This window comes from Salvia splendens, chromosome 7 (genome assembly GCF_004379255.2).
Source record: "Salvia splendens isolate huo1 chromosome 7, SspV2, whole genome shotgun sequence".
Classification (NCBI taxonomy): Eukaryota; Viridiplantae; Streptophyta; class Magnoliopsida; order Lamiales; family Lamiaceae; genus Salvia; species Salvia splendens.
In genome coordinates, this window is record NC_056038.1 from 12,371,414 (window position 1) to 12,397,085 (window position 25,672).

The 25,672-nt window shown below is 37.7% G+C and overlaps 3 protein-coding genes and 2 pseudogenes across 3 annotated transcripts; 2 read left to right on the plus strand and 3 right to left on the minus strand.

The window, feature by feature from the left end:
* The first annotated feature begins 899 nt into the window (after positions 1-899).
* LOC121741321 lies at positions 900-6,772 on the plus strand (annotated as a pseudogene).
* Positions 6,773-6,892: 120 nt separating this feature from the next.
* LOC121741318 (trihelix transcription factor ASIL2-like) lies at positions 6,893-8,987 on the minus strand. The gene is made up of 2 exons (XM_042134037.1): positions 8,668-8,987; positions 6,893-8,217 (listed from the first exon to the last, which is right to left on the minus strand). Exon 2 carries the CDS (start codon positions 8,135-8,137, stop codon positions 7,019-7,021), a length of 1,119 nt encoding a protein of 372 aa, XP_041989971.1. The 5' UTR covers positions 8,138-8,217; positions 8,668-8,987; the 3' UTR covers positions 6,893-7,018.
* Positions 8,988-11,716: 2,729 nt separating this feature from the next.
* On the plus strand, positions 11,717-12,561 carry LOC121810412 (stromal cell-derived factor 2-like protein). Its single transcript, XM_042211185.1, has 4 exons — positions 11,717-11,725; positions 11,973-12,022; positions 12,103-12,232; positions 12,323-12,561. Exons 1-4 carry the CDS (start codon positions 11,717-11,719, stop codon positions 12,404-12,406), a joined length of 273 nt encoding a protein of 90 aa, XP_042067119.1. The 3' UTR covers positions 12,407-12,561.
* A 1,272-nt stretch (positions 12,562-13,833) lies between these two features.
* Positions 13,834-15,651, minus strand: LOC121741320 (40S ribosomal protein S12-like). Its single transcript, XM_042134040.1, has 5 exons — positions 15,537-15,651; positions 15,031-15,076; positions 14,407-14,704; positions 14,150-14,215; positions 13,834-14,058 (listed from the first exon to the last, which is right to left on the minus strand). The coding sequence occupies exons 2-5, from the start codon at positions 15,036-15,038 to the stop codon at positions 13,999-14,001; spliced, it is 432 nt and encodes a 143-aa protein (XP_041989974.1). The 5' UTR covers positions 15,039-15,076; positions 15,537-15,651; the 3' UTR covers positions 13,834-13,998.
* Positions 15,652-17,403: 1,752 nt separating this feature from the next.
* Positions 17,404-23,821, minus strand: LOC121741322 (annotated as a pseudogene).
* Between the last annotated feature and the right edge of the window lie 1,851 nt (positions 23,822-25,672).

The following is a 25,672-nucleotide window of genomic DNA, read 5'->3' on the forward strand; positions in this document are numbered from 1 at the left end:
TGGCGGCGCGTGTGGAGAGTGGAGAGGAAGTGCATCGGGAGTTCCTGGAGGAGCTTCTGTTTCGTTATTTGGAATTGAACAATGACAATTTTTTTGGGGATATAATGCGCGCCTTTTTGGAATTGATCGGCGTCTGGCATAGGATTCAGTGCGGCGACGGTGGCGGTGGAACGTCGGATTTAGCAAAAGAAGCTCAAGCTGGATATGAAATTCATGCATAAACTTTATTGAAAATATCATTGTTAATTTCATTTATTTTTCCTGCTGTTGAGATTATAGTCGTTTATGTTATGAAAAACAGACACAATAGGCCGCCGCGGCGGTATTATAGTGGTCACTCGTATATTCCCTCGTTCTGAAAAATATCTCAGATATCAATATTTTCATTTTTAGACATACTTAAAGATTGTGTTTTAGATGATATGCTACAGAAATTATGATACTTTATCATATGTAAATATTACTCCGAAGAAGCAAAAATACATTAGTAGTACTACATTTTCCCATATCGCTGCTGTGTGTATCAATATTTTTAAATTATAGAGCTAGTTAGTTGTGTTGCTCCCATTCATACAGTTCTTGCCAAACTGCTATTGAAACACTTTTCCAAACACAGAATGTCGACTCTCTGTATGCTTTTATTATAATTAAAGAAAATTTGTACAAATTGTGGATCAAAGGAAATACTATTTACCAAAAATTAATTCAAAGAGTAGGCCTATGCCCAAAAATGACGATTACAAAACCAAAAGAGTCCAGTCAGCCCAGTCCAGCTAAAGAGCCCAAATGTAAAATGAAGAGAGATCTTTCTAGAATGCGCAACTAGACTAAGAGAACAGCGCTTTTTCTTTATTTTCCATAAATAAATTCGAACTGAAAATTCCCCCGCATAACCACCTCTCTTACAGCCCCCATCTCTCTACAGTTTCTCGAGCAAATAACTCTAGAGGTTCCTAGCTGCCCCGACCATTCACTGTATTTGGAGACAGTTCCATAATCTCTCTATCGGAGCGCGCTTGATCTGTCTGCAGGTATTGCTACTTTCAAACCTCTGCTGCTAACATTCGTTTTCATCCTTTTTAGATCTGATCGGTTGTTTTTCTCTATTGTTTGGTGTCCTCATTTTGTGCTTAATTTCCTACTTCGATGCGTTGAATCTTTGCCTATTAAATTTTGCTGAATTTGGTTTTCTTTTTCAAGTACTAGCCTGTTTGGGTGGAATTGGAGCTGTTGAAGTATAAAGTAGGTTACTTTTGTTGTTGTTTTGCGCCCGAGGTGTAATTAGTCGTCCGCGACTAAGAATTTAAGTAGTGTGGTTGAGTGTAATGTGATTTTCTGCGGTAATTTAGCTAGGTCTATGCCTTTGCTTAAACCTCTACAATTATTTTCAATGTGTGTCTATGTCTGCCGACATGGATACTACCTCAGTACTGTTGTTTTGTAAAATTCGTCTGTCCGAGTGATTGGTGGCTGAATTTGTTTGGATATTTGTGCCGTAGGTTGTGGCCTCATAGTTTGTGGTCAAGTGACCGTGTTACCAATCTTAACCACCAAGCAAACATGAGTGTGGTTGGTTTTGATTTTGGAAACGAGAGCTGTGTTGTTGCTGTTGCAAGGCAAAGAGGTATTGATGTAGTACTTAACGATGAATCAAAGCGGGAAACTCCTTCTCTTGTATGCTTTGGAGACAAACAGCGTTTCCTAGGTACAGCAGGGGCCGCATCAAGTCTGATGAATCCCAAAAATACAATATCTCAAATAAAGAGGCTGATTGGACGCCAGTTTTCTGATCCGGAGCTGCAGCGTGATCTAAAGTCATTGCCTTTCTTGGTGACTGAAGGGCCTGATGGTTATCCCTTAATACATGCTCGGTATTTGGGATAAAATAAGACGTTTTCGCCTACTCAGGTATTGGGAATGCTGTTTTCCAATTTGAAAAGCATTGCAGAAAAGAACTTGAGTGCAACAGCGGTTGTGGATTGTTGCATTGGAATTCCTGCTTATTTCACTGATCTACAGAGGAGGGCTGTGATTGATGCAGCCACAATTGCTGGTTTACACCCTCTTCGTCTTATTCATGAGACTACTGCTACTGCTCTGGCTTATGGTATATATAAGACTGATCTACCAGAAAATGAACCAATGAACGTTGCTTTTGTTGATGCGGGGCATGCAAGTTTGCAAGTTTGTATTGCTGCATTCAAGAAAGGTCAGCTAAAAATTTTGGCTCACTCTTTTGATCGGTCACTGGGTGGAAGAGATTTTGATGAAGCTCTTTTCCAGCATTTTGCTGCGAAATTCAAGGATGAATATAAGATTGATGTCTATCAGAATGCAAAGGCTTGTCTAAGGCTCCGTGCTGGTTGTGAAAAGTTGAAGAAGGTTCTCAGTGCTAACCCTGAAGCACCTCTGAACATTGAATGCTTGGTGGATGATAAAGATGTAAGAGGATTTATTAAGAGAGAGGAGTTTGAACAAATTAGCACCTCAGTTTTGGAGCATGTGAAGAAGCCGCTGGAGAAGGCTCTAGCAGATGCTGGACTGACTATTCAGAATATACACTCAGTTGAAGTTGTGGGATCAGGCTCTTGAGTCCCTGCTATGATTAAGATTTTGACTGAATTCTTTGGGATGGAGGCGTACAATGAATGCAAGTGAATGTGTTGCAAAAGGCTGTGCTTTACAATGTGCTATTCTTAGTCCTACATTCAAAGTTTGGGAATTCCAGGTGCATTTTCATTCCTATCTTGGCTTTGTCTATTAATGTATTCACAGTTATACCTTCTTATTTTTATAACTGCAAGCACTGCATATGGCTCAATATAAAAGTTATTGGTTGGCGTATGAATTACTTGGTTCAAAAGCCTTATCTTCTACTTTCATGTAGTGCTTTGTCGTCTAAACAATATACCTCTGAAACAGTCTCCTATCATAGGCTGTGACAGAAATGCTGAAATATAGTTTTCATGTGCAGGTCAACGAGAGCTTCCCTTTCCCCATTGCTCTGACATGGAAAGCTCCTGCTGGAGATACACAAAATGGAGCAGGTGGTGATAATCTGCAGAGCACCATTGTATTCCCAAATGGCAACCCAATACCTAGCATGAAAGCTTCGACTTTCTATAGGTCTGAGACTTTCACATTAGATGTACAATATTCTGATGTCAGTGAGTTGCAAGCTCCAGCAAAGATCAGCCATTATATAGTAAGTTTGCGTTGCATATTTGTTTTAATCCGTCAATCAATACCGTGTGTAACCCTGTCACTTACTCAACATCTATTTTCCTTTTGTTTTGACACATTGATTGCAGATTGGGCCTTTTCAGTCGGCAAATGGTGAGAAGGCAAAATTGAAAGTCAAAGTGCGTCTTAATCTTCATGGTGTTGTGTCTGTCGAATCGGCAACGGTAAGCTCTTGGCTCTCACGATAGATTCTCATCCTAATTGCTGAGTAATACTCCAGTTTTTTTTAGGGAACACTCAAAGAGTGAGCTTAATTAAGGTCTTCTCATTATTGGTGCCACTAATGCCAATTTTAAATGCTTATAATAGGATAGCTCTGGTAATGGAAAGTCTTAGTTTTCTTCGTCAGCGTTATAGTTGTAGTTTGTTATCTTGATAGGATAATGAATAATAATTTCTTGCCCTAGCAGATTGTTGGATTGCAACTATCTTACTTAATGTGTGGGGTTACTACGTACATCATAACTCAAATATGTTTCTCCATGAATGATGCATGTGTAAAATTATATTCTTCCTCATGCTTAACAGTTGGATTGCTTCCTTATTAGTATTATAGTAATGGAGGTAGAGATACTCCATTCATCCTTGGATGAATATAATGAGACGGACTTTCGGGACCTTTTTTGCAATTTGACTTTTGTCAAAAGCTAACATATACACGATGGAAAAACATATGTTAGGTTAATCAGATTTTTTTTGTTTAATGAAGATGGTTTAGTCTATAAACTGCGAGCTATATATGATATGAATCTCATATCGGTTCGACATAAAAGTGTGGCTAAACATGGATCTAGACGCCTATGGAAAGGGGCTACCCGAAAGTGTGACCAAATGGGTGCATGCCACATTGCCACTGAAGGTGTGGGCCTAAGGGGCAGCATATGGAGGGTGGGCCTTGTATTTGGGTTTGCCACTCGGCGTTCCAGTTTGAAAGGGGAAGGATAATATAAATCCCACGCCGGTTCCACATGAAAGTGTCAAATGTCTTGTAGGCGGGAGTACCGGTTTTGGTTAAGTTAGGGGTCCTTAGCTTATATGCTTATCAATGTAAGAGAATGACTTAATCTTGTGGGGATTAAACATAGACCCAAAGAACAGGAAAAATTGCAAAAATGTTAGCAATTCTTTTGGTAATAAAGGATATTGTAGCGTTGTGCTAGAATTTATTGGCAGGAGGAGTGAAACATTTATATATCTAGCTTGGCGAGTTGTTTCTTTATGTGTTATATACAATATTATTGGTAAAAATTTACTTTCCTAAAAACATGACGGCCTCTCTTGAAACAGCTGCTTGAAGAAGAGGAAGTAGAGGTTCCAGTTGTTAAAGAGTCTGACAAAGAGCCAGCTAAGATGGAGACTGATGAACTTCCTGCTGACCCTGCTCCACCAAGTGCTGCTGATGTAAATATGCAGGACTCAACAACTGAAGTTCCTGCAGCTGAGAAATGGTGTGCCAGAGTCAGGAGATAAGCCTGTTCAGATGGAAACAGATGTCAAGGTAACTTGCATGCTTATATTGAAATATGTTTTTTATATGTGTAGATTCCTATAAATTTTTACTTCTATCTTCTGTAGAGTATTTACCACTACTAATGACTTTGGAATGTCCGTTTCTGGTTCTTTGTCTTGGTGTTTCACTTAGTCTGCTCTCTAAATCTTACTATTTCTTTACCTTTGTCTTGTTTCTCATGTTTCTATTTATTGGGGTTACGTGCAAGTCCAGTAATTATTATCCTATGCGGTATAGAATACTCTCTCTTTTGCAGGCTTCCAAACTAGTAGATTTTCATTCCAGTTGATTTAATGTATGTATAACATGTTTCTTAATATTGCAGGGATTATGTTTACAATGTTCCTTGTTCATTTCCTTTTACAGGGTGCTTGTATTTGTCTTGGACTACTAGTAATATCACTGTATTAATGCTCATCAGGTGGAGGCCTCCGAAAAAGAAGGTTAACAAGAAAACTGTGCCAGTGTCAGAAGTTGTTTTTGGAGCTCTTGCTGCTCCAGATGTGCAAAAAGCCGTGGAGAAGGAATCGAGATGGCTTTGCAGGATCGTGTCATGGAGGGAACTAACAAAGACAAGAAGAATGCTGTTGAGGTCTTATGTTTATGATATGAGGAATAAAGTACGTACAAGGTCTTGATCTTGTTACTGCGAATCACCTTAAGTATTTATCTGAAATGTTTTTATGTCTCTGCAGCTTCATGATAAGTATCATGATTTTGCTACGGAGTTAGAGCGAGAGCAATTGATTGCTAGACTCCAGGAGGTAGAAGATTGGTTATATGAGGATGGTGAAGATGAAACCAAAGGTGTATATGTTGCCAAGCTGGAGGAGCTCAAGAAGGTAAAAAATGGAAACTCATTACATCACGTTTGTTGTTTTCTTCTTACTTTACCAGATGGTTTGTTAACTAGTTGTCCAAAACCCTGCAGCAAGGTGATCCCATAGAGGAGCGCTACAAGGAGCACACGGAGAGGGGATCTGAGATTGACCAAATTGCTTATTGCATCAATAGTTACAGGGAGGCTGCAATGTCCATTGATCCCAAGTTTGACCATATTGATGTGGCGGAGAAGCAAAAGGTATATATTATTTGCCATATGTGCATCAATATATTATTACAGAATTCTCACTAAATGTTATGAACTGTCAGGTTTTGAATGAATGTGTGGGAGCTGAAGCTTGGTTGAGAGAGAAAAAACAGCAACAAGACTCACTTCCAAAACATGCCAACCCAGTTTTACTGTCTGCGGACGTGAAGAAAAAGGCTGAAGCCCTTGATAGGTACTGCAAAAATTCCTTAGAACTCCATCCTTTTCTTTCCTAGCAGTTCAAATTCAGACCGTATTGCATTTGCCTTTTCTCGTTAAACATACGCATGCTTGTTGGCATGGTAAATTTTTCGCCTACAAACTGCAAAATTTTGATTTTCCCTTGATTTGGTAGCCCTAAAATCTTCACAAGCATCTGATAAGACCCAATTTTCTCACAGGTTTTGCTGGCCAATAATGACGAAGCCAAAGCCAGCAAAACCAGCCACTCCTGAGCCAACCTCTCCAGCTCCATCTCAAGGCAGCGAGTCTCAACCTCAAGGGGCTGGTTCCAGCCCTGGCCAAAACACGGAAGCAGGGGCTGGACAAGAAGTGCCACCAGCCGCTGCAGAGCCCATGGAGAGGGACAAACCCGAGGGTTCTCAAAATGTGTGATGGCAGTTATACCTATATTAAGTTGCAGCTACGACTAGCAGAACCTGGATTTGGGAGTTATGATCATTGTCAAATGTTTGATGATGTCGATCATTTCTCCATATGTTTCGGCAGGTGACCGGTGATGTTTTATTTATAGGTGGTTCTTTTTAATCCTGTTTTTGAGAAAGGGTTGATAACAGACAACCTAGTGACTGCATTTCATTTTCGATCATTGGAAACGACAATCACCCCAAGATAAGGGTGAGTTCGAATTTCAAATTGTCTTTTTGTGTATGCAGATTTTGCCTTATTTTGAAGAAATTTGAACCTTGTGTTGCGCGTTTTTATTTGGTTGAAGCCAACAAGGTTTAAAAGTGATTATGGATAATGCAAAAACCCCTCTTTTATGTGATCCTTGATATGTGCAAACCAAAGTGAGAGACAAGCAAGTATAACGATGAAGAAGAGATCCACCATATACCTACATAACATAATTAGTTTCACAACCTAAGTTTTATTACACAAACACTGCTGCAACTTGTCCAAATAATAATCAAGAGAGAGACAAGACAAGCACATCAACCACTGATATTCTCAGCGTTGTCTTCATCCTCTTCTTGTCGGATCTTAGCTATCTCGGCATGGCCTCTCTCTAAAATCTCTCTTTTCTGCATCTCCAAATCTCTGTGCAAGTCCATCCTCATCTTCTCTAGCTCTACCATCTGCTGCCTCTTACTATCCTCGATCCTTTCGTATATTTCACTGAATTTCTCGAAAGAATCTGCCAACATCTTGTAGGGAGCTGCACTGCTTCGAATTTTACCAGTCCCCATCGTCTTCTTGGGAGGGAGGCCCTCGGACTCATCTTCCTCGCCCTCGCTTGAGTTTCCCGGGCTGTCCCGCATCTCATCCAATCCATTCGACCGATTCAGATAAACTTTAGGGTTCATGAATACGTACTCCCCCGAGTCGATCCCACATGAAAGACCGCCTTGCTGCACTTGCGATGACGATAGTAGCACATCAATCTTCTTGAAATACACCCATTCACTCCCTGAATCCCCAAACTTCAGCTTCTCTTTTTTGTACTTTTTCTTCAACGTATCCAGACGATTTCGACACTGAGTGTCGGTTCTTTCTATTTTCGATCCCAGTGATACCTTCTCCGCAACTTCTTGCCACTCCTCGCCACGCAGGCTCTTCCTCCCATGCTTGAGAAATCTATCTCCCCAAGTGTCAAGTAAGACCAACGTCTCGTGCTCGGTCCAATCAGTGAGCGGATTGCGCCCCCCGTACGACGGCTTCGGAGCCGATGGAGTGGCAGGAGGAGGAGCCGGCAGTCGAGGGGCAAACTCATAGCTTGAGATCAGATTCTTCAGCTTCCTCTTCTTCGGGTGGCGCTGCTGATCACCATTTCCATCGTCGTTGTTGTCATCTTCATCTTCATCTCCATACTCATAATCATTGTTACTTATCCTTTGAACACCATTACCTCCATCATCATCATCATTGTCGTCATCATCATCCACATCGTTCACTGCCTTCTCCTCATCTTCCTCACCATCATCAGTGTTGTCATCGTCTTCTCCGTACGAATTGCCAATATCTCGAGGATAGCTGGCATTTTCGACAGGGAGTTTTTGTACGTTTGCGGCGTAAGTATTGGAACGGTAAGGAACATCATTTTCATCATCCATCACGCTCAAAACACCAAGTTTAACAACTCTTTATCTTTTAGTATCCAGCAAAAGAAACGCTCAAATTTTCCTCATAAGACCTAAACAGAGACACAAAAATTCAGATAGTTAAAGGAAACAATTAAATAATTTCCAAACACACAAGACTAAAATAAATTATCCTATACAGCCTAAGCATACTCAAGTCCGATCATTATTGCCATTCATCACCAAAACTCATTACACAATCCAGCTAGAGCCCAAGATTTACCTCTAAAAAACTCGAATCACACACAAAATCCTTATGATCATTGCTAAAAAGACAGCACCAAAATGAATTTCCAGATTGGGGACAAAATTATACAACTTTCCCAATTGTAATAAACTCACCTAGTGCAATTAAAAGTGTATAAAGATCGATTTCAAGAGAAGGAAACTAGATACTGTACATAATAATATCCAAGAACAAACACGAATTTCAAGAAATCTACTAAAAATTAAATAAATGATCCCACGAATTGAAATGCCAATTAAATGAAAAAAAATCTTACCTGAAAATTGTTTTAATTATGCTGTTGAGGTGCATTCAAGATTCAAGCTTTTGCCCGGTAATGAGAACACAAATAATAAATGAAAAACCAAATTGAGAAATGTTGGGCTATTTAATACGACCGGATTCCAGTTAAATTACATAAGAATTGTTGGGAAGTGAGAAATTTGTCAAGGATTTTGTTGCGTTGGAGAGAGAAAGTGGACAAAGACGCATCTTTTTGGTAGAATCGGCCGAGGACGTATTGTGAAGTGGTCTTTGCTAGTATGCGCCGGGAATGCGCTCGTTATACTTGGCAGGTTCTCACCATTTTGGGCCCAACCATATACGGAGAGAGAGAGATTTATATTACTCCTATGAGATAGAATTAGTATTTCCATTTTAGGTACTTCCTCAAAAATATAAATTTTAAAATTTTTCTATTTTAAGACATGGATCCCACCATCCACTGACTCTACTTTCACTACTTTTTCTCTTCATTTCTCTAACTTTACTCATTTTTCTTTTTCTCTATCTTACTTTACCAATTTTTCTCATTTACTTTACCAATTGCATTAAAACCCGTGCCGTTTCAAATGTTTCTATTTTTTTTAATATGGAGGGAGTACTATTTGATTTGGATAAGAGTTTTTAAAAGTGTAAAGAAAAATAAATTAAATAATTTAATGGAATATGAGTCTCAATTATATATAATAGTTTTATACTCCCTCCGTCCCACAAGAATATGCATTATTTCATTTTTAGTCCGTCCCATAGGAATATGCACTTTCTAATTTTGGAAAGTATTTTCTCTCTAACGAGGTGACACTCATTCTGCACTAACAATATTTTAATTACTTTTTCTCTGCACTTCTCTCTTACTTTACCAATTTCACATTAAAACCCGTGCCGAACCCAAAGTGCATATTCTTTGGGAACGTGAGGAGTAATAAAATGTGAGATATTCTTACCATTTATGATAAAAGTAAAATAGAGCTATGGGACGAATGAAAATGACAAAATATGACTCTTATTGTAGAATGAATGAACATTTATTAGCATTCAAACTTGTAGATTCTATGATATATTAAGTGTAGAGATGTACTCCCTTCGTCCCACTAAAGATGACTCACTTTCCTTTTTGATTTGTCCAAATCAAGATGGCCTATTATTAAAAATGAAAATACATTTATCTCTACTTTATTCCCTTTCTCTTACTTTACTCTCTCCACTTAACACACAAAATGAAGTTGCATAAAAACCAGTACCGCCCAAGGAAGGGGTCATCTTCCTTGGGACAGAGGGAATACTTGTTACTCACGAACAGAAGGAATCTACTGACCAAGGTTTGGATATTACTCCTTTCGTCCGTGAATAGGAGTCCCGTTTTTCTATTTTAGTCCGTCCGCAAATAGGAGTCTCGATTCATTTATACTACATATGGCAATAGTCCCCACATTCCACTAACTCATTTCACTCAATTTTTATTTAAAATTAATACACAAATACAAGTGAGACCTATATAAGGGCATCCACAGTGGGGCGCCCTAAGGCGCGCCACGTCAGCAGTTTTATCCTCCTACCCCCACACCTGCAATGGGGCGCCCTATGGCGCGCCCTATGCATTTTATTTTATTTGAATATTTAAATAACAAAAAATGAGAAAAAACTTCATTTCATATATAAAAAATACGCAAACTCAACGACGGCGGTTACGAGCCCACACTTCTTCAATCATGTCGTTCATGAGTTGCGCATGGTCTTGTTGGTTGCGCATTGGGGCCTGTCTAGCTAGCTAGAACCTCGTCGAAGCCCGACGGCAATCCTCTAGCGGGGGGCTCGGTCGCCGTGCTGGACGAGCTAGATGCACCGTCATCATTGTTCCACTCGGTGATGCTTCCACCTTCATGCTCGACTATCATGTTGTGCATGATAATGCACGCATACATGACGTCGGCGATGATTTCCTTGAACCAAAGACGAGCCGGCCTCTCACAACGGTCCACCGTGATCGGAGCACACCAAATGCCCGCTCGACATCCTTCCGCGCCGACTCCTGCTTTTGGGCAAATAAAACTCTCTTCTCACCCATTGGGCAGCTGATCGTCTTCAGAAAAACAGGCCACCGTGGGTATATGCCATCGGCCAAGTTAAGTAGTACCACCGACTAACTTCCCACTTAGTCTTCACGCACATCCTAGGGACAGTTGTTCCCTGCGTGAGCGTGGAGGGGTACACGTCGAAAGCCCGTCGTGGTGCGTATGCCAACTGACGGAGTGCAGCGTGTGCACTTTTGCAACGGTGTTGTGGTCAGCAATATTAAAGTTGCATTTAGATTTGGGATGTAAATTCAAGGAATTTCAAATCTGTCAAAATTAGTTCAGAATAAGGGTTGAATATCAAATATCTTTGCTAATATCGATATGATATATTCATATATATTTCCAAACTCTTCAATCCATTGAGACCTGGTAATTTGACATTAGTTTCTATTATACCAATAGAAATTTGTAGAAGCAAACATATCATTCTTTTATTAATAATATATATTGTGGAGTTTTAAGCTTATATCAGTCCTAAAATTTGAAATATCACCATGTCCTTTTTTCTATTGGCAGCTTGTTAAATCCAGAGTCTATAAGTTTAGATGGGATGCAACTTTCTAAGCAAAAATCTGAACTTCTTAAAGTTGATTAATGTAATATAGCTTATGCATAACTCCATGTGCATGAGTTTATTGAGAGAAGCTAATGCCAATAAGTCAGCTCCTATAAGTACTAAGCTTGCAATGCCATCTTCTTGTGGCACTAGAGTTAAGATGCTATACACTTCTGCATGGAGCTTGTATTTCTACGACCTATATGTTTTGCAGTTGTACTTCCATTCATTTAATACTGTGTGGCTGTCTAGTATTTTCTCAAATGGAGTTTTTCAATCCCCTTTGTATCCCACTTGCAATACATGAGTGACTTGTATTAATACATAAGATCCTTGTTGCCTTCGTTCTGAAAATCATCGTATCTGGTATACTTATTAATAATATGATTAGATCTTACTAATCAACATTGTCCATGGACTATGTAATTGTTTAATTGACGTGGCCATGTTTTTTCTAGAAAAATTATTCAACTTAGTTGATCTGAAAGGGAATTTTCCTCTCCCCGCTGGTCAATGCAAATTACAAAATTTGAATGAGTTTCACAGTAAATACATTTTTTATGTCTTTGTTTAGATACTTATATAGATCCATTGTGTTTGATATTCCATTTTGTATTGAGTGTTCCTATTATTGTCTTAAGCTTAAATACGTGATGGAAAAATATACAGGTCAGTTGCTTTGGCAGCGATACCGAGTCTGACACTGGGGATCACTGGAGGTAAAGATATATAACTATGAACCTTGTGGGTTATGTGATTCGGCTTCGGCATTCATTGTGTTTGTTGTGTGTGGCTTCAGTGTTGAAATTGAGGGAAATGGAAAGACATGGAGGCAAGATCAAAGGGTAAGGCTTCGGCATGTAGATACTGGTGGGTACCTTCATAGCCATAACAAGAAATACCAACGCATAGCCGGGGGGCAGCAAGAGGTAAGAACTAAGAAAGAAATAATGACGGATTAAAAAAGTTGCAGCATCGATCTGGATCATAAATTCATATAGTCTGTGGTTATGTTTCAGGTGTGTGGTGTTGGTGAGAAGAAACCCGATAATATTTGGTTAGCAGCAGAGGGCGTTTATCTTCCGGTTACCGAAACCAAGTGAAGTTCCTCTCGGCTCCCGTAGTAGTAATGACTAATCATAGTTAAGAGATTTCTGTTAATTTACTAGGGAATTGCTCTCCCATTTCTCCTATATTACAGAACACACTTGCATTGAACATTGCAAAGTTTTGAAAATAGTTTCATGTAATTTCCTTATAGTGCATCTAGACTTAACTATGAATTCCACAACTTATCTCGCATGTTCAATTGTGGTTGAAGTAGGGGTGTTATCGTTTCGTATTTGTGACACTATTCGAGTATTTGCATTGATATTCGGATATAAAATTTGAATATTCGAATATCCATTTGTTTTCATAAGTGTATTTTCAATGGTTTATATCGATACCAAACCAAACGGTATTCATCTCTTAACAGAAACATAAATATCTGTACATGTAGGGGTGGGTAATGAAAATTAGTTTTTTTATCTCAAGAGCTAAAAGTTATAAATACATTATATTTGTAGTGAAATTGTATTTACATTAAAATATATTGTACTCCAAAAAGGCGAAAGTTTTTCCCTTGTGGGTTTTAATATTTATTTTGTCCAACAATGAACTATATTTACCATAAATCTTTGTGATCAAATAATTGAGAATGGTACGTTAGTTTTTTATTTGGTTAAGTAACTCTTTATATTTGGATTCGATCGTGGTTGCAGCAGGAATTACGATGAATATGAGTCGTAGTCTTTATTTGGTGATGTTTTTATCAGTTGGTGCAACTTGCTAGTTTTACGCTGGTGATCTGCGCGGGACTAAAAAATTACTCCCTCCGTCCCCGATTAAGAGTCATATTTTTCCATTTTGATCCGCCCCAATTAAGAGTCACACTTCATTTTTACTATAAATGGTAAGTAGGTTTCACATTCCACTAACTTAATTCACTCACATTTAATTATAAAACCAATATAAACAAGTGGGTCTCATATTTCACTAACTTTTTCAACCAACTTTTCTTTACATTTCTTAAAACATGTGTCCGATCAAAGTGTAACTCTTAATCGGAGACAGAGGGAGTATTTAAAGTAAATCATAAATAACAATATAACTAACTTACATAAAGTCATAACAGAAATAGTACTAGGTGTGATATTATGTGAAACAAAGTTCTTTACACTGTTATGATATGGCTTTTTCAATGTCAAAATAATTCCACTAAGTTTTTTTAATAGCCACTAACATGTTTTTTTCATATTTTTGCTATTAACTTAAATTAAATCATTCAATATATTTTATTTTAAATTTAACATCTCATTTAAATTTCTGGTAGGGAGTGTTTGTCACCGTCGTACATATGAGCCATGTAAATTATGATTCATCAAAATTAGAAATGAATATCTTATTTGGAACAAATTGAAGTTCCAAATTGAAAAGAAAAATATGTAATCTTAGTTGAAAAAAGGGAGTACTCAACAATAAGAGGACGTATCAAAAATCAAGAGCAAAATTTCAAATATTGTCGTCAAAAGCATTAGAATTCGGTATAGTAAAAAACAATTAAAACAGACATACTAAAAGCATAGTAAAAGACTGCTTCTATTTCTAAAGCCCTAAATGGTTTTCCATAACAACCAACTTAACCGGGAGCTTCTCAGTGAGACTTGACATACTCTTGCACGATGTGAAGCCCTTCACTCTCCTCACCAAAATCCTAAACCACAACAAACTCAAAGTCAGGCTCTTGTCAATCAAATCTCACCACGTATTGAGAAGAAAGAAATCCATCAATTTCACAACATTACCTTCACGACAACACAAGCAGCTCCGACAACCTTCCTGGCCTTGCCTTCAGAGTCAATCTTGCACAACTACACAAGCAACATTCAACACTAGAATCAAATAATATATCAACAATTCCCGAGTAAGAATAAGACAACCGGCTCAAGATGATCTGTCATCACCACAGTTGTCAAAGACAAATCATATGTGGTAACGGCATAAATCAAAGATGACATCCTAATTTCGAGGCAGTAACTTAAAACCATCAGAATTCACTTACACCAGACCATTCCCCAAGGGTCTTGGCACTTGCAACGGAAATAAGGTTGACATTGTGATCGGAACACAATGCTTTGACCAACTTAATGTAGTCAGGTTGGTCGCAGTCCTCCGCCAACACACACAAGAGGGCAGCATGCTTCTCAATGGCCTTTGCGGCCTCATGAAGACCCCGAACAAGACCTCCATGTGCCATCGACTTCTTGAGCACAAGCTGCAGAGCAGTCATGATATCCATAGGCTCACCAAGGGTGGAAGCCGCCACCGCCACTGGGGTATCAACAACAACAGGCTCTTCTCTGCAAAACATCCAGGTTTTTAGAATCCGCATTCCACGTTGACAAAATTGCATTCCTAATTGGTCTCCCTTGAAAATAACAAAAAATCTGAAAATGGAATTAAAAGATCTTTCCATTTGCTTTAGTAATTGAATCACATTCACATACAAAGGAAATTCAACAGATATACAAATCCAAACTTAACATATCACCACCTCTTCTCTTAAAATCGATTAACTAATTCGACAAATCACTGTCAAAGATCTGTGCATTCATTTTAGAAATTGTAATCATAATTAACATACAAAATTAATTCAACAGATATAAAAAATTGAAGAGCTTCTTACCCAGACATTTTGGATTCGGGCTAAAGACGGATTCTATTTATATGAACTGCAATAAATCAAACAATTACACAAATCAGCATAATTTACATAAGGTGGATCCAAAGGCTTACATATTACGCATGACAAGATATACATATAAATTGATATTGCATATAAGAACTCTGTGTTGAAAGTAAATCGTCCAAAAGATGATATATGATCTAGCAATAGATATAAATCAGACGAAACTAAACCACTAAACGAACAATGCGAGTAGCACTTTTCAAAATTCAGAAACCATAAATCAACACTAAACTCCGAGATCAAATTAATTCAGAAGCCAATTATTTAAATAACAGAACGACAATTTTTCTATGCTAAATTCTGATAGCTACAAAAAAAGTTACCAGAACAAAAAAAATACAAACAATAGCATCAACGTAAATTGAAGAAAACGTAAGAAAATAATAACAAAACGTTCGGAAACGAAACAATTAAAAGGAAATAGTGAGAAACAGGTAACGTACCTGCGGCTGCGGAGCAAAGTGTTGAGCTGCAAACGCAAATAAGGGACCAAAATAAACGGTGTTCGTCGCAATTTTATAGAGGAGGATAGAAAGAGAAAAACCCCCAAACCCTAGTTTTTGTGGACTTTCGCAAAATGAATTCAGCCCAATATGCTTGGCCCAGGAGCCCAAGCTTGAAATATTATGTGTCGTTATATATTGGTGTTTTAAAATTGGGTATGATCGAATTTGCACTCAGATTCGAAGACTCATTGCTTCAAATCAATGCCCAACATTTGAGTAACAACTCTCTATTGCAAGTGATCACCAAAATTTCAAGAATAAAAATGCAAAAGACCCTACATTAGAATCAAAATTAAGCATGAAATTCACCCCAAATAAACATCAATAAATCAATTTTCTTATCATAGGAATGAATAAAGAGCTGTATATCTCTCCTACTTCTCTCATACTTCATTCCCTCTTTTTACTTTATTTTATCTTTATTTAACCACCAAATATAATTTTCTTACATCCCGTGCCAAAAGCAAATATCTCAAGCGGACGTTCTATTAAGCTTTTGGAACTTTCTTCAAGATTTGTGCCACAATTGCTGGAAAGAAGGAAGATACATATTACTCCTAGTATATGTGAGTGTATTTCAAGTTACATTATGCACTACAGTCGAGGTGAGTTACAACGAATCAGACACCAATATAAAATAGAATTGGGAAGGGAATACACAGTTGAGTTGGGTACATGAATTTTCACTTGGACTTGAGGTTGCCCATGCATTTATACACAACTTCAGTCGCTCAGCACCATCATTGTCCCGACCAGTTCCTCGAATAACAATGAAATCTATATGCAGGGGAACAAATTATTGTGTTCGACCAGACTCACTGAGGATCACCACCACGGACCATATAAAGTTAACACATCCCACCATCATCAATTCAATCACTGGAATCACCGTCGTCTATCTCATCTGGTACGTGCAACTTTTCAATGACCGAAGATGGCAAAATATAACAAGCGATGGACGGAACAACTATGATAATATATAAACAGAGGCACACTCTTGTGCATCCACCCCAGTAATACCCCTATTGTGATTAATAAACATAAACTAGGGATACATAAACCGAAATTGGAGATTAATGGGGTGGATCCAAACGTAAACATGCTATTGCGTATTTAAGTTTGCCCAGCATAGGAAAGGTTGCAAGGAGGTTTGTGTATTCTAAGAAATTTTATAGAAGGTCATAACAAGCAACAATGTGACATTTGTTGCACTATGATAAAGTCCAGAAACGAGAAAGAAAGGATTTTGTTACCTTAATAAGAGCGACATCGGTTGCAGATGGTTTCAAATCCAATGCTAGTCCAAAATTAAGCATGGCGTTATCAAACATATTTCTCCGCTTATAAATGTTACCCATTAACGCATAGACACTACTTTCGCATGGGGCATACTCTTTGAGCTCCTCGAGAACTGCTAGGGCCCCATCAAAATTATCCATGCTCAAAAGGATGTTCGCCTTCTGATATCGAGGGAGAGGGTTCTTCTTATCAGCTAATACAGCTCTTTCCATCATTTTTCTGTTGCAATTTATGAGAATTGTTAATGAAGTTGAAACCAAATTCCAAGCTGGGATAGTTTTTTTCGCGATAAATATATCTACCCTCAATGCATGCAAAGCCGTCCCAAGGTATGACATTATGACAGAAGAAAGCGGATTGATTTGGAAAGCCATCTGGAAATGATGCTCTGAGAACTCAAACTTCTCTTGCCGGAGATATACCATCCCTAGTCCATACCAAGCTTTATAGTGTCTGGAGTCTATCCGAAGGGCACTCTGGTAGCTCTTGATACCATTTTCAAAATATTCCAAGGCTACAAATCTATAAAGAAAGACAGGATTAATAACTAAAAATAGCAGCAGTCAACAATGTGCTACACGTATATAATGTGGAATAAGATTGTGATCCGTACTCGTGACCACACAAGGTGTGGGCATATGCAAATCTTGAATTTAATTGCACAGAACGCTGGAAATTCTTGAGAGCAGTTTCGTGGTCCGTCTGTAAGCTATAGCAATTACCCATAGCAAACCTGGCATACCACATGCACAAATCAGCAGCAATTGCATATGAATCATGCAATTATCTTTAGCTCCGCAGAAGGGTTCTAGAGACATCACTGACACATCAAACACCATGTATGCCAGAAGCAAAGACATCCACTGGGACAGGACAAAACATGCTATGCATATACTAAAATAAAATTTAAAGCAGCATTATTTACATAGAAAGCAAAGCGCAGAGTATGATGGAAGGTGCCATGATTGAGGAGCTAAACGCGTTGATATCAGCTCTTGGGCCAAGTAACTCAACTTCATATCTTCTTTCAAATGCTTTTAAGATGAGGCAGATGGTGTCAGTAAAAACTAAAATTCATGGGTTGAGCTGAAACAGCAACCGAAAAAGAAATTAAGAATGAATGTAAAAACTAAAAGAACATGAGTTTATAGAATATAGATTAACACTAGAAAGGGAAAGACCACAATTTCAAAGCATATTCCCCTTCATATTCATCGGGACAATGATACTGGTTTGAAACTAAAGCATGACAACAGAACAATTGATTTCAAAGATAAAACTCACATATAAAACTGAGGAATATATATCCATTCCGTCTAAACTGTAAGGAGAGGCAATGCGTGCACGACTGAAGGCACGATCAGCTTCAAGATAATCAACCATTTCAAAATAAGCCTTCCCAACCTGTGCTTGAGTAAGATCATATACCAGATCACAGTCAAATAGATGTAGAATACAGGCCAGTGTAGACATCCACACACAAGTCTAGAACCAGTAATGATAATAAATGCTTGATAGTGAAGTACAGAACAAACAAAATAAGATAACTCTATCAAGTGCAACCAAGCAATCTTGAGTTCAGAGATTCTCCAGCAAGTCTCAGGCTTCGTTGTTTGAATTTGCGTTAAGAGATTCTCCAGCAAGTCTCATGCTTCGTCGTTGCCCGGAATCAGAATATAGTCTCTCAGTTGCCTAAAAACATGAATTAACTGACAAACTTTGAGGCCATTTCTTCACTAATTGTGTTTTCTTTAAAACAAAAAGATATATTTTGTTAGAGGAAATTAGCAGTACAAAGGGACAGTTATCTGTCATCCAATTAATCATTCCAGAGAATTATACAACTTCAATCCCTATAGCTAAAGCTAGCACCAAAGAAGTTCTGACTCCAACTCGACCCTATACCAATGATTCTTTGTTAGTTCCAAAACTTGTCCCTCGTTGATATAATTCCAGCACCCTCACAATATGTGTCGTGAGCTTAAAGAAAATGTGTGAAACAAAAGAGACTGATCAAAACTTTGCAGAGCCTATTTCTGAAGTCTGAAACGCTATATCATCACTCGGTAAATAAGGAAAATGTGTTGGACAGATGAAGGAGATACTCAGAGGAAATAAATTCAAAGGGGAACAAAGGAAAAAACAAGCTTGCTCTGGGTGGCTAAAATGAGTATAAGCATGCAAAAAATTATTACAGCAGCAAAATACTAGTATCTCACCTTTCTTAATTTTCCTTCATCAACAAATTTTCTTCTAGGGCATGCAACAGCAGAGTTCATGGTTACTCGTTGGGATGTATCAGCTCCATATGTTCTCATATTTGAACCATTTGGTTGTGCATTCCTGCATAACGGAGGTGGAGCAACTCCAGATAACTGCAATACATTTAGTATAAGAACAAACTTAGCATTCTTTAGCACAGACGATAAAGAACAAGGATAACCATTTCTATAATATCATAAGTGAATGTTAGTCGATCGCTCTCCAAAAAGATTAACCTCAATTTACCCAAAAATAAACAAATAAATAAAGAACACCATCAAAGAAAGATGACTAATTTCAGTCAGACAGCTAGCAAAAACAACGATAAAATCATAAAAACCCACAATTTTAGATGAGGAGGCTTTGAAAATAAATGTCATCACCAACAGTCAGCTTAAATATAAAACAGTGAGCATGACCATGACCATGACCACAGGCATGAGAGCTGAAACAGAATAATGCAGCAGCAATATCTAGGTGAAGAAACAGCATCGTTTCATGATTGAAGATCATCAATAAATGATTGTACCTGTTCTTGTGTAGCCATTGGGGAAGGAGTATGGTAAAATGGCAAGCTGGTGGGACCACCATGTGGGAGCTGATGTGAAGCTGTTCCATAACAGTTCCCAGATATCTCTCTTAGGTTATTACCACAAGTGTGCTTCAATGTCTTTGGACTAACATCATCAGATACTGAAGTCCTGTTTGAAGTAATCTCATGATCCTCAATTGTTGCTTGCAAACTATGGGAAGCCATACCACGTTGTAGGTATTGCTTCTGAATAAAAAGAGAAGCTCCGTCGTCAAAGACTAAAGCTGCTTCTTCAGCAGCACCTGAAATGATGCCACCTCTATCTGGTTAGAAAAGATTGACTTTTTATAGTACTGATTAAATTTACACTAGAAATGAAAAGATATTGGCAACATACTGATTAAAATGGGAGCAAACATTGCTCAAGTAAAGACCCATCCAAAAGGAGACAAATAAGCATTAGTTATCACACTTAGAACTTTACACGGATAAAAATGTTTCGAATTCCATGATAGTTAGAACAGTAATCCATTTCCCACATGTGCAGTAATTTCACATGTTAATATTCCACATCAGCCTAGCAACAGAAGTTACTAGAAATTATGTTCTTAGATACCTAATATACAGAGCTCAAGAGTGTAGCAAAACATAAAAAAGTGAGAAAAAGTCCTCATAAAAGGCTACACATTTGTCATTCCTTTGCTAGACGGTGTCAGACAGTCAGAGCTTGCAGAAAATGAAAAAAAAAACAATGTAAAAAAATATGGAGTACCTAATATACAGAGCTCCTCATAAGCAGCCCACAACAATGGATCCAACGAAATAGAGCCTGATTGAAGTGATTGATAGCACTCTGCTTTCTATCCGTATGCCTGTGATAACAACATAAGATGTTGAAGAACAAATATAATGGAATATTTAGCTTGTTAACAATTTTCTACCCAGTTGCCTCTCCTTCTCCTAAGAAACAAATGCATTTCTTTCATTCTATCATAATTTCCAGAAAATTCATTTTCTAGTTCTGAAATCTCCCACTCAGTATTCAAACATAACAATACTTCTCAACACCAATTGAGAATTTTCATTTCGTCAAACTTTATATCTTGATTATTGGGTTGTAAGACAGTAAAACACACTTAACAGTTAACAGCATGAAAGGGGCACTATCTTGACACTTCCAGATTTCAGGAACTGTCATCATACCTTCGGTAGCAGTCACAATCAGTGTTGTTAGGGTCGCGGGCGCACCGGGTCGATGAGGTGAAAAGTTGGGTCGCGGGTCGACAAGTCGACGGGGTCGAGAGACCCACAAATCTAGGCTAATTTTTTTGCCTTTTAATATTAAATAAAATAAATATATTGCTCTAATGTTTATAATATATCAAATAATATAAATGTAGACGCAATTCATGTGAATAGAGATAAAGTGGAAAATAGAAATGATCAAAATATCAAAACAGTTCATAAGTCATAACACAATAAATAATTGAAACCATTGTCTGAAAATATCAAAACAAAGGAATATATGAAGGGTGGCAGCAAAAGATCTTTGAATTGTTTATTTGTTTAGGAGTGAAGAGGCCGAATTCTAAAATGTAGAAAGTAGGTTTGAAAAGTTTGATGTGGTGCAAGCATATATATAGAGAATCATGATTGAGATAGTCAGAAAACATGTGAGAGATTTGAGAAAATCAGATATAGCACGTGTTTAGGGCGACCCAACGGCGACCTTGTATCTCGATCAACCCACCCATGTTGGGGCGGTGATGGTCTCGACCCAGGCGACCCGGGCGACCCCAGCGACCCGAACGACATTTTGACAACACTGGTCACAATAGTTGTTTTCTCTTTTCTCGTAATCATATAAAAGGTAGCTAACCCATACAAGCAAGAACATGAAAGAAAAATCATTTGATATATCACGTTCAGTAAAAGTATTTTTCTGCACTGTCATCATTTGATAATTCATCATGAGCACCCTTTTACTCTGTTTTCGAGTAGAATAAGGAATCCCAGAGTCACAGGCTTTACAACAGACTTTCCAGTGAACTATGAACTGGGGTGGCCTTAATCCCTTGCAACTATTTGCCCAATAAATAAGGAAACAATATTGAAATCCCCATAGTTAAATGATAAATCTAGGATAGAGATCATAGAGTTGTTTATTAATAGTCATTTGAAATCATATGGAGCTAGAAAGATAGCAGCAAACATTCTCCTGTCAACAAAGAAAAAACACTTTAATGTACAAAAGTCCACAACAAATGCTTTTCTAAAGGCCAACCTTAACACATTGCACATATTTCTACAATCAGATCACAATATAAGCATCTCCTGATGATTAAAGAAAGTCACATTAGTACTGTGCAATTTCAATATAGAGCATTAACCTTGTTTACCTTAATGTATCAATTTTAATTAATAAAGACAGGAAATCACAAATAGAATCTTTCACTTCGACCAATAGAAAATTTTATCTAAAAGTGACTTAGTGACCAACTTATTTTTCATTTACAAAGAATATCCAATGCAACCCAACCCAAAAAGACAGCAAAATCCAATGTAATTGAGGATTGAATAAGGGTATCATGTTAAGACCTGTACACAAGTCCAAGAAGGAAGTGCCCAGCAGCTCCATTTGGAACCCGTGACAAGTAAGGAAACCACTAACTACTATAACTATACAAAGGACTATTTCCACAAATAACATCTACAGCCACAGGCCCACAAGTCATACAATCATTATAGCTGAAAGACTTTATAATCAGTGAGCATACCTCCGCAGAAGACTCATTAGGGGATAACGCTGCTTCTGCTTCATTCAAAAGATCCATCTGGAAGCAAGCCGCAAGCCAGTGCAAACAAATAGCGGCATTGAGCTATATGTGTACCTTGAAATCAAAGGCAACAAAGATTAAATTATATAAGACAATTTCCAGGCAAAAGTGAAATACAATGCCACTATTAAATGTTACAAAGATAAGGGAAGTATCAGTAATCACTAATCATGCACGATTAGCCAACTGATCCAAGATTCAGTTAAAAGGAGAAAAACTTGTGGTGCATACCCTTCAAAATGTGATAAGCACAGTGTGCTTGATTGTTTTGTAAATAACAGCTAGCAAGCAACTGCAGATTTTTCTGCATTGAACAAAACAAATATCAAATTATCAATGAAGCAAAACTATTCAAAATCATTTTAATTTAAAGCTAGCCCATAATTACCCATCGCCACATTCATCAATACTTTAGAAAATCACAAGTGTGAATTTCAAGATGCACTATCCTTTACATACAACACACATCACTATGATATAAGTTATAACCAGAAATTCCCACATATTTATATACAGAAATGCAAATTAAAACTTCGACAAAGTCAGAAACCACAAATTTTGTTTGACATGACGTAGAAGTGAAATACGGTACTAAGCAAGTAGCAACAGACTGGAATTGCAATTTAAACCTTCCTAAAATGAAATTAGAAATAAACTCAACATGGTTTTATCAACTTGGTATGAATATAGAGGGTATGCCAAAACTCAAACTGCAATAAAATTGCCACTAAGCTGAAGCTCGAAAAGGGGTTCCTTCAAGAAAACATAATTACGAGCAACGCACTTACAGAAATAATTGTAAATGATAAGTATTCCATGATTCTATTGTTCCGCATTGCATTTAATATTCCATCATAAGAAACTAACCTCCGAAGGAAATTCAGCGCAGAGGCGCTCGCACATGAAAATGGCGTTTCGGTGCATTAGTTGCTGGAGGCTGTTGCGGGCACGATCGGTTAGTATGGCCTCCATCTTGGCCGTAAATGCAAACACTTTGCAGGCCAAAACTATGGATTTTGGAGATCAATCAATACTTATACACACTCAGAGCGCGAGAGAATGAGATGGAGGGAGATTGAGATTTGAAAAATATACTATCACCAGATTTTATATTGCAAAAGAAAACTAGCTAAAAAGGGAGAAAATTGGTTAATTGTACAAAGTCGGAGATGGATTCTCGGAATTAAACATTAACGGAAAAAAAATAAAAATAAAAATAAAAATAAAAACCTCTTGTGAAAATCTGGAAATTTGAGAGGCAAAACCCCCCAATTGCCAAAACCCTATTATTTGAAAACTTGAATCAAATTTGAAAATAAAAAATAATGCCAAAATTTGCTTTTCTAGTTTTGTAACCCTGCATCTTGGTTAAAATTCAAATTTAGCCCCTTTTGTGTCAGCACATTCATTTATTTTCTCTCTTTATTTATTTGGTCGTTTGGCAGTGAGTGCCAAAATGATTCAATTCATTTTTTTTCTCTTTATTAAGTTGTTCATTAAAATTAAATAATTTACTAGTGCCAAAATATTCCTTTGTCTATTTATTTGGTCGTTCAGCACATCCTCCCTAATTAGAGGACGCGTCTATGATTTTGGTCGTTATGATTTTCGTAAAGGGATGTATAATAATGTATGATCATACACAAAAAATATAATGTTAAATCAGACAGTTACTCACTAAAATTGCTGAAGGCTCTGTTGTTGATTCATTGTTGCAATTTAGAAATAGGCAAAAGGGGAAGCACAATTAATGTTCTCACCCTTTTCTTTAGCATAGTAAAGTTGAATTAATTTTTTTACTAATTCCTCTTCCTTTTCTTAACAGTGATGGCATAGAGACGAATGCAATTTTTCCAGCATCTAAGATCACCATACTTCATGAAGCATGAATCAGTGTTCATAACCAGTCTCTTACCTTCGGATTCATGAAACTGTTAATTCATATATACAGAACTAGCTAGTATTGCTGCATGAGCTACTAATGTTTACTTATCGTAGAAATTGAAGAAATATATACATCTTGTGCTGACCTTGCTTTAGAAAATTTACATTGAAATGATTAGGTAGACTAAATAGGCTTTGATCGCAGCCTATTAACCCACTTATACTCTCCACAGTGTCGCCTACACCCAAACGAGCCCGGATGATTGGTGGACGAGCACAGACACACACACACCCTCACAACCGCACCACCACCTTCCTCAGCTGGCCGCTGCCTTGCGGTTGCACCCACCCAAACCCAATGGGAAGAGGGGTAGCTCATCTTCACCTAACAATTTGCCTTGAAAGAATATAGCAATGAAAAGTGGGAGGAGAAGGTAAGGGGGGAATGATGAAAAGGTTATGGGATATTATTGTTTGTTTGTATCAAAAGATTTGATGGATAATGGATTCCACACAAAGGGATAACTTTGGGCCTCGGCTCTTCCTATGCAATTTTCTCTTTTCTTTTTCCATTCAAAGCTTATCCATGCACCCAATAACAATGTCTCATATAGGGAGTAGGAAGAGACAAAAATTGATAAAATAGAAAGAATTAAGAGAAAAAAGTATTAGGAATAGTGTTAGAAAAATTCGTTTACTTACCCGTCCACGACCAATAAAGAAGAACCATAGAACTCATGAAATTGATGTGCAGATGATAGCAAATAGATGATGGAAGTTGAATGATTGCATCTCCAATCTTCCTTTTTCCTCTCTTTTCCCATCCTTTCTCGTCTGGAATATCTGAATAATCCCATAGAAACTGCTCCAGAAACCAATTTGAAGACTAAATTCGGCAGTTTCCAAGAAAAACGCCCCTCCTGGGCGTTTTCGCGGGGTTCGCACTGCTCCGCTCAGCCTTCGTCAAATGGCCATAACTTCTTCATCCGAGCTACGATTGAAGCGTACAAGGTACCCACGCGAAGCTATTTCAAAGAAGAAGATAACGGTGGTAAGATAAAAGAATTTGGACATTGTCTTAATAGGCAACGAACACTTTGAATCAGACCCCACCGCTTTGGCTCATTGTAGTCACTCCACATGTACATCTATCAACTAATATGTAATAATAAAACTTTAATGATTAATTGATAGATAATTTTAACATAAAAAATAGGAGAAATCTTGAAGTAGAATTAGCATCATTTGATTCACATCAA

Coding starts and splice junctions, on each gene's coding strand:
- LOC121810412 (XM_042211185.1), top strand. Junction 12,023..12,102: donor GACACTGGGGATCACTGGAG/GTAAAGATATAT, acceptor GTGTGGCTTCAG/TGTTGAAATTGAGGGAAATG. Junction 12,233..12,322: donor TAGCCGGGGGGCAGCAAGAG/GTAAGAACTAAG, acceptor GTTATGTTTCAG/GTGTGTGGTGTTGGTGAGAA.
- LOC121741318 (XM_042134037.1), bottom strand. CDS start 8,137: ATGGATGATGAAAATGATGTTCCTTACCGTTCCAATACTTACGCCGCA.
- LOC121741320 (XM_042134040.1), bottom strand. Junction 14,216..14,406: donor CCCTTGGGGAATGGTCTGGT/GTAAGTGAATTC, acceptor TTGCTTGTGTAG/TTGTGCAAGATTGACTCTGA. Junction 14,059..14,149: donor CTGCTTGTGTTGTCGTGAAG/GTAATGTTGTGA, acceptor GTTGTGGTTTAG/GATTTTGGTGAGGAGAGTGA.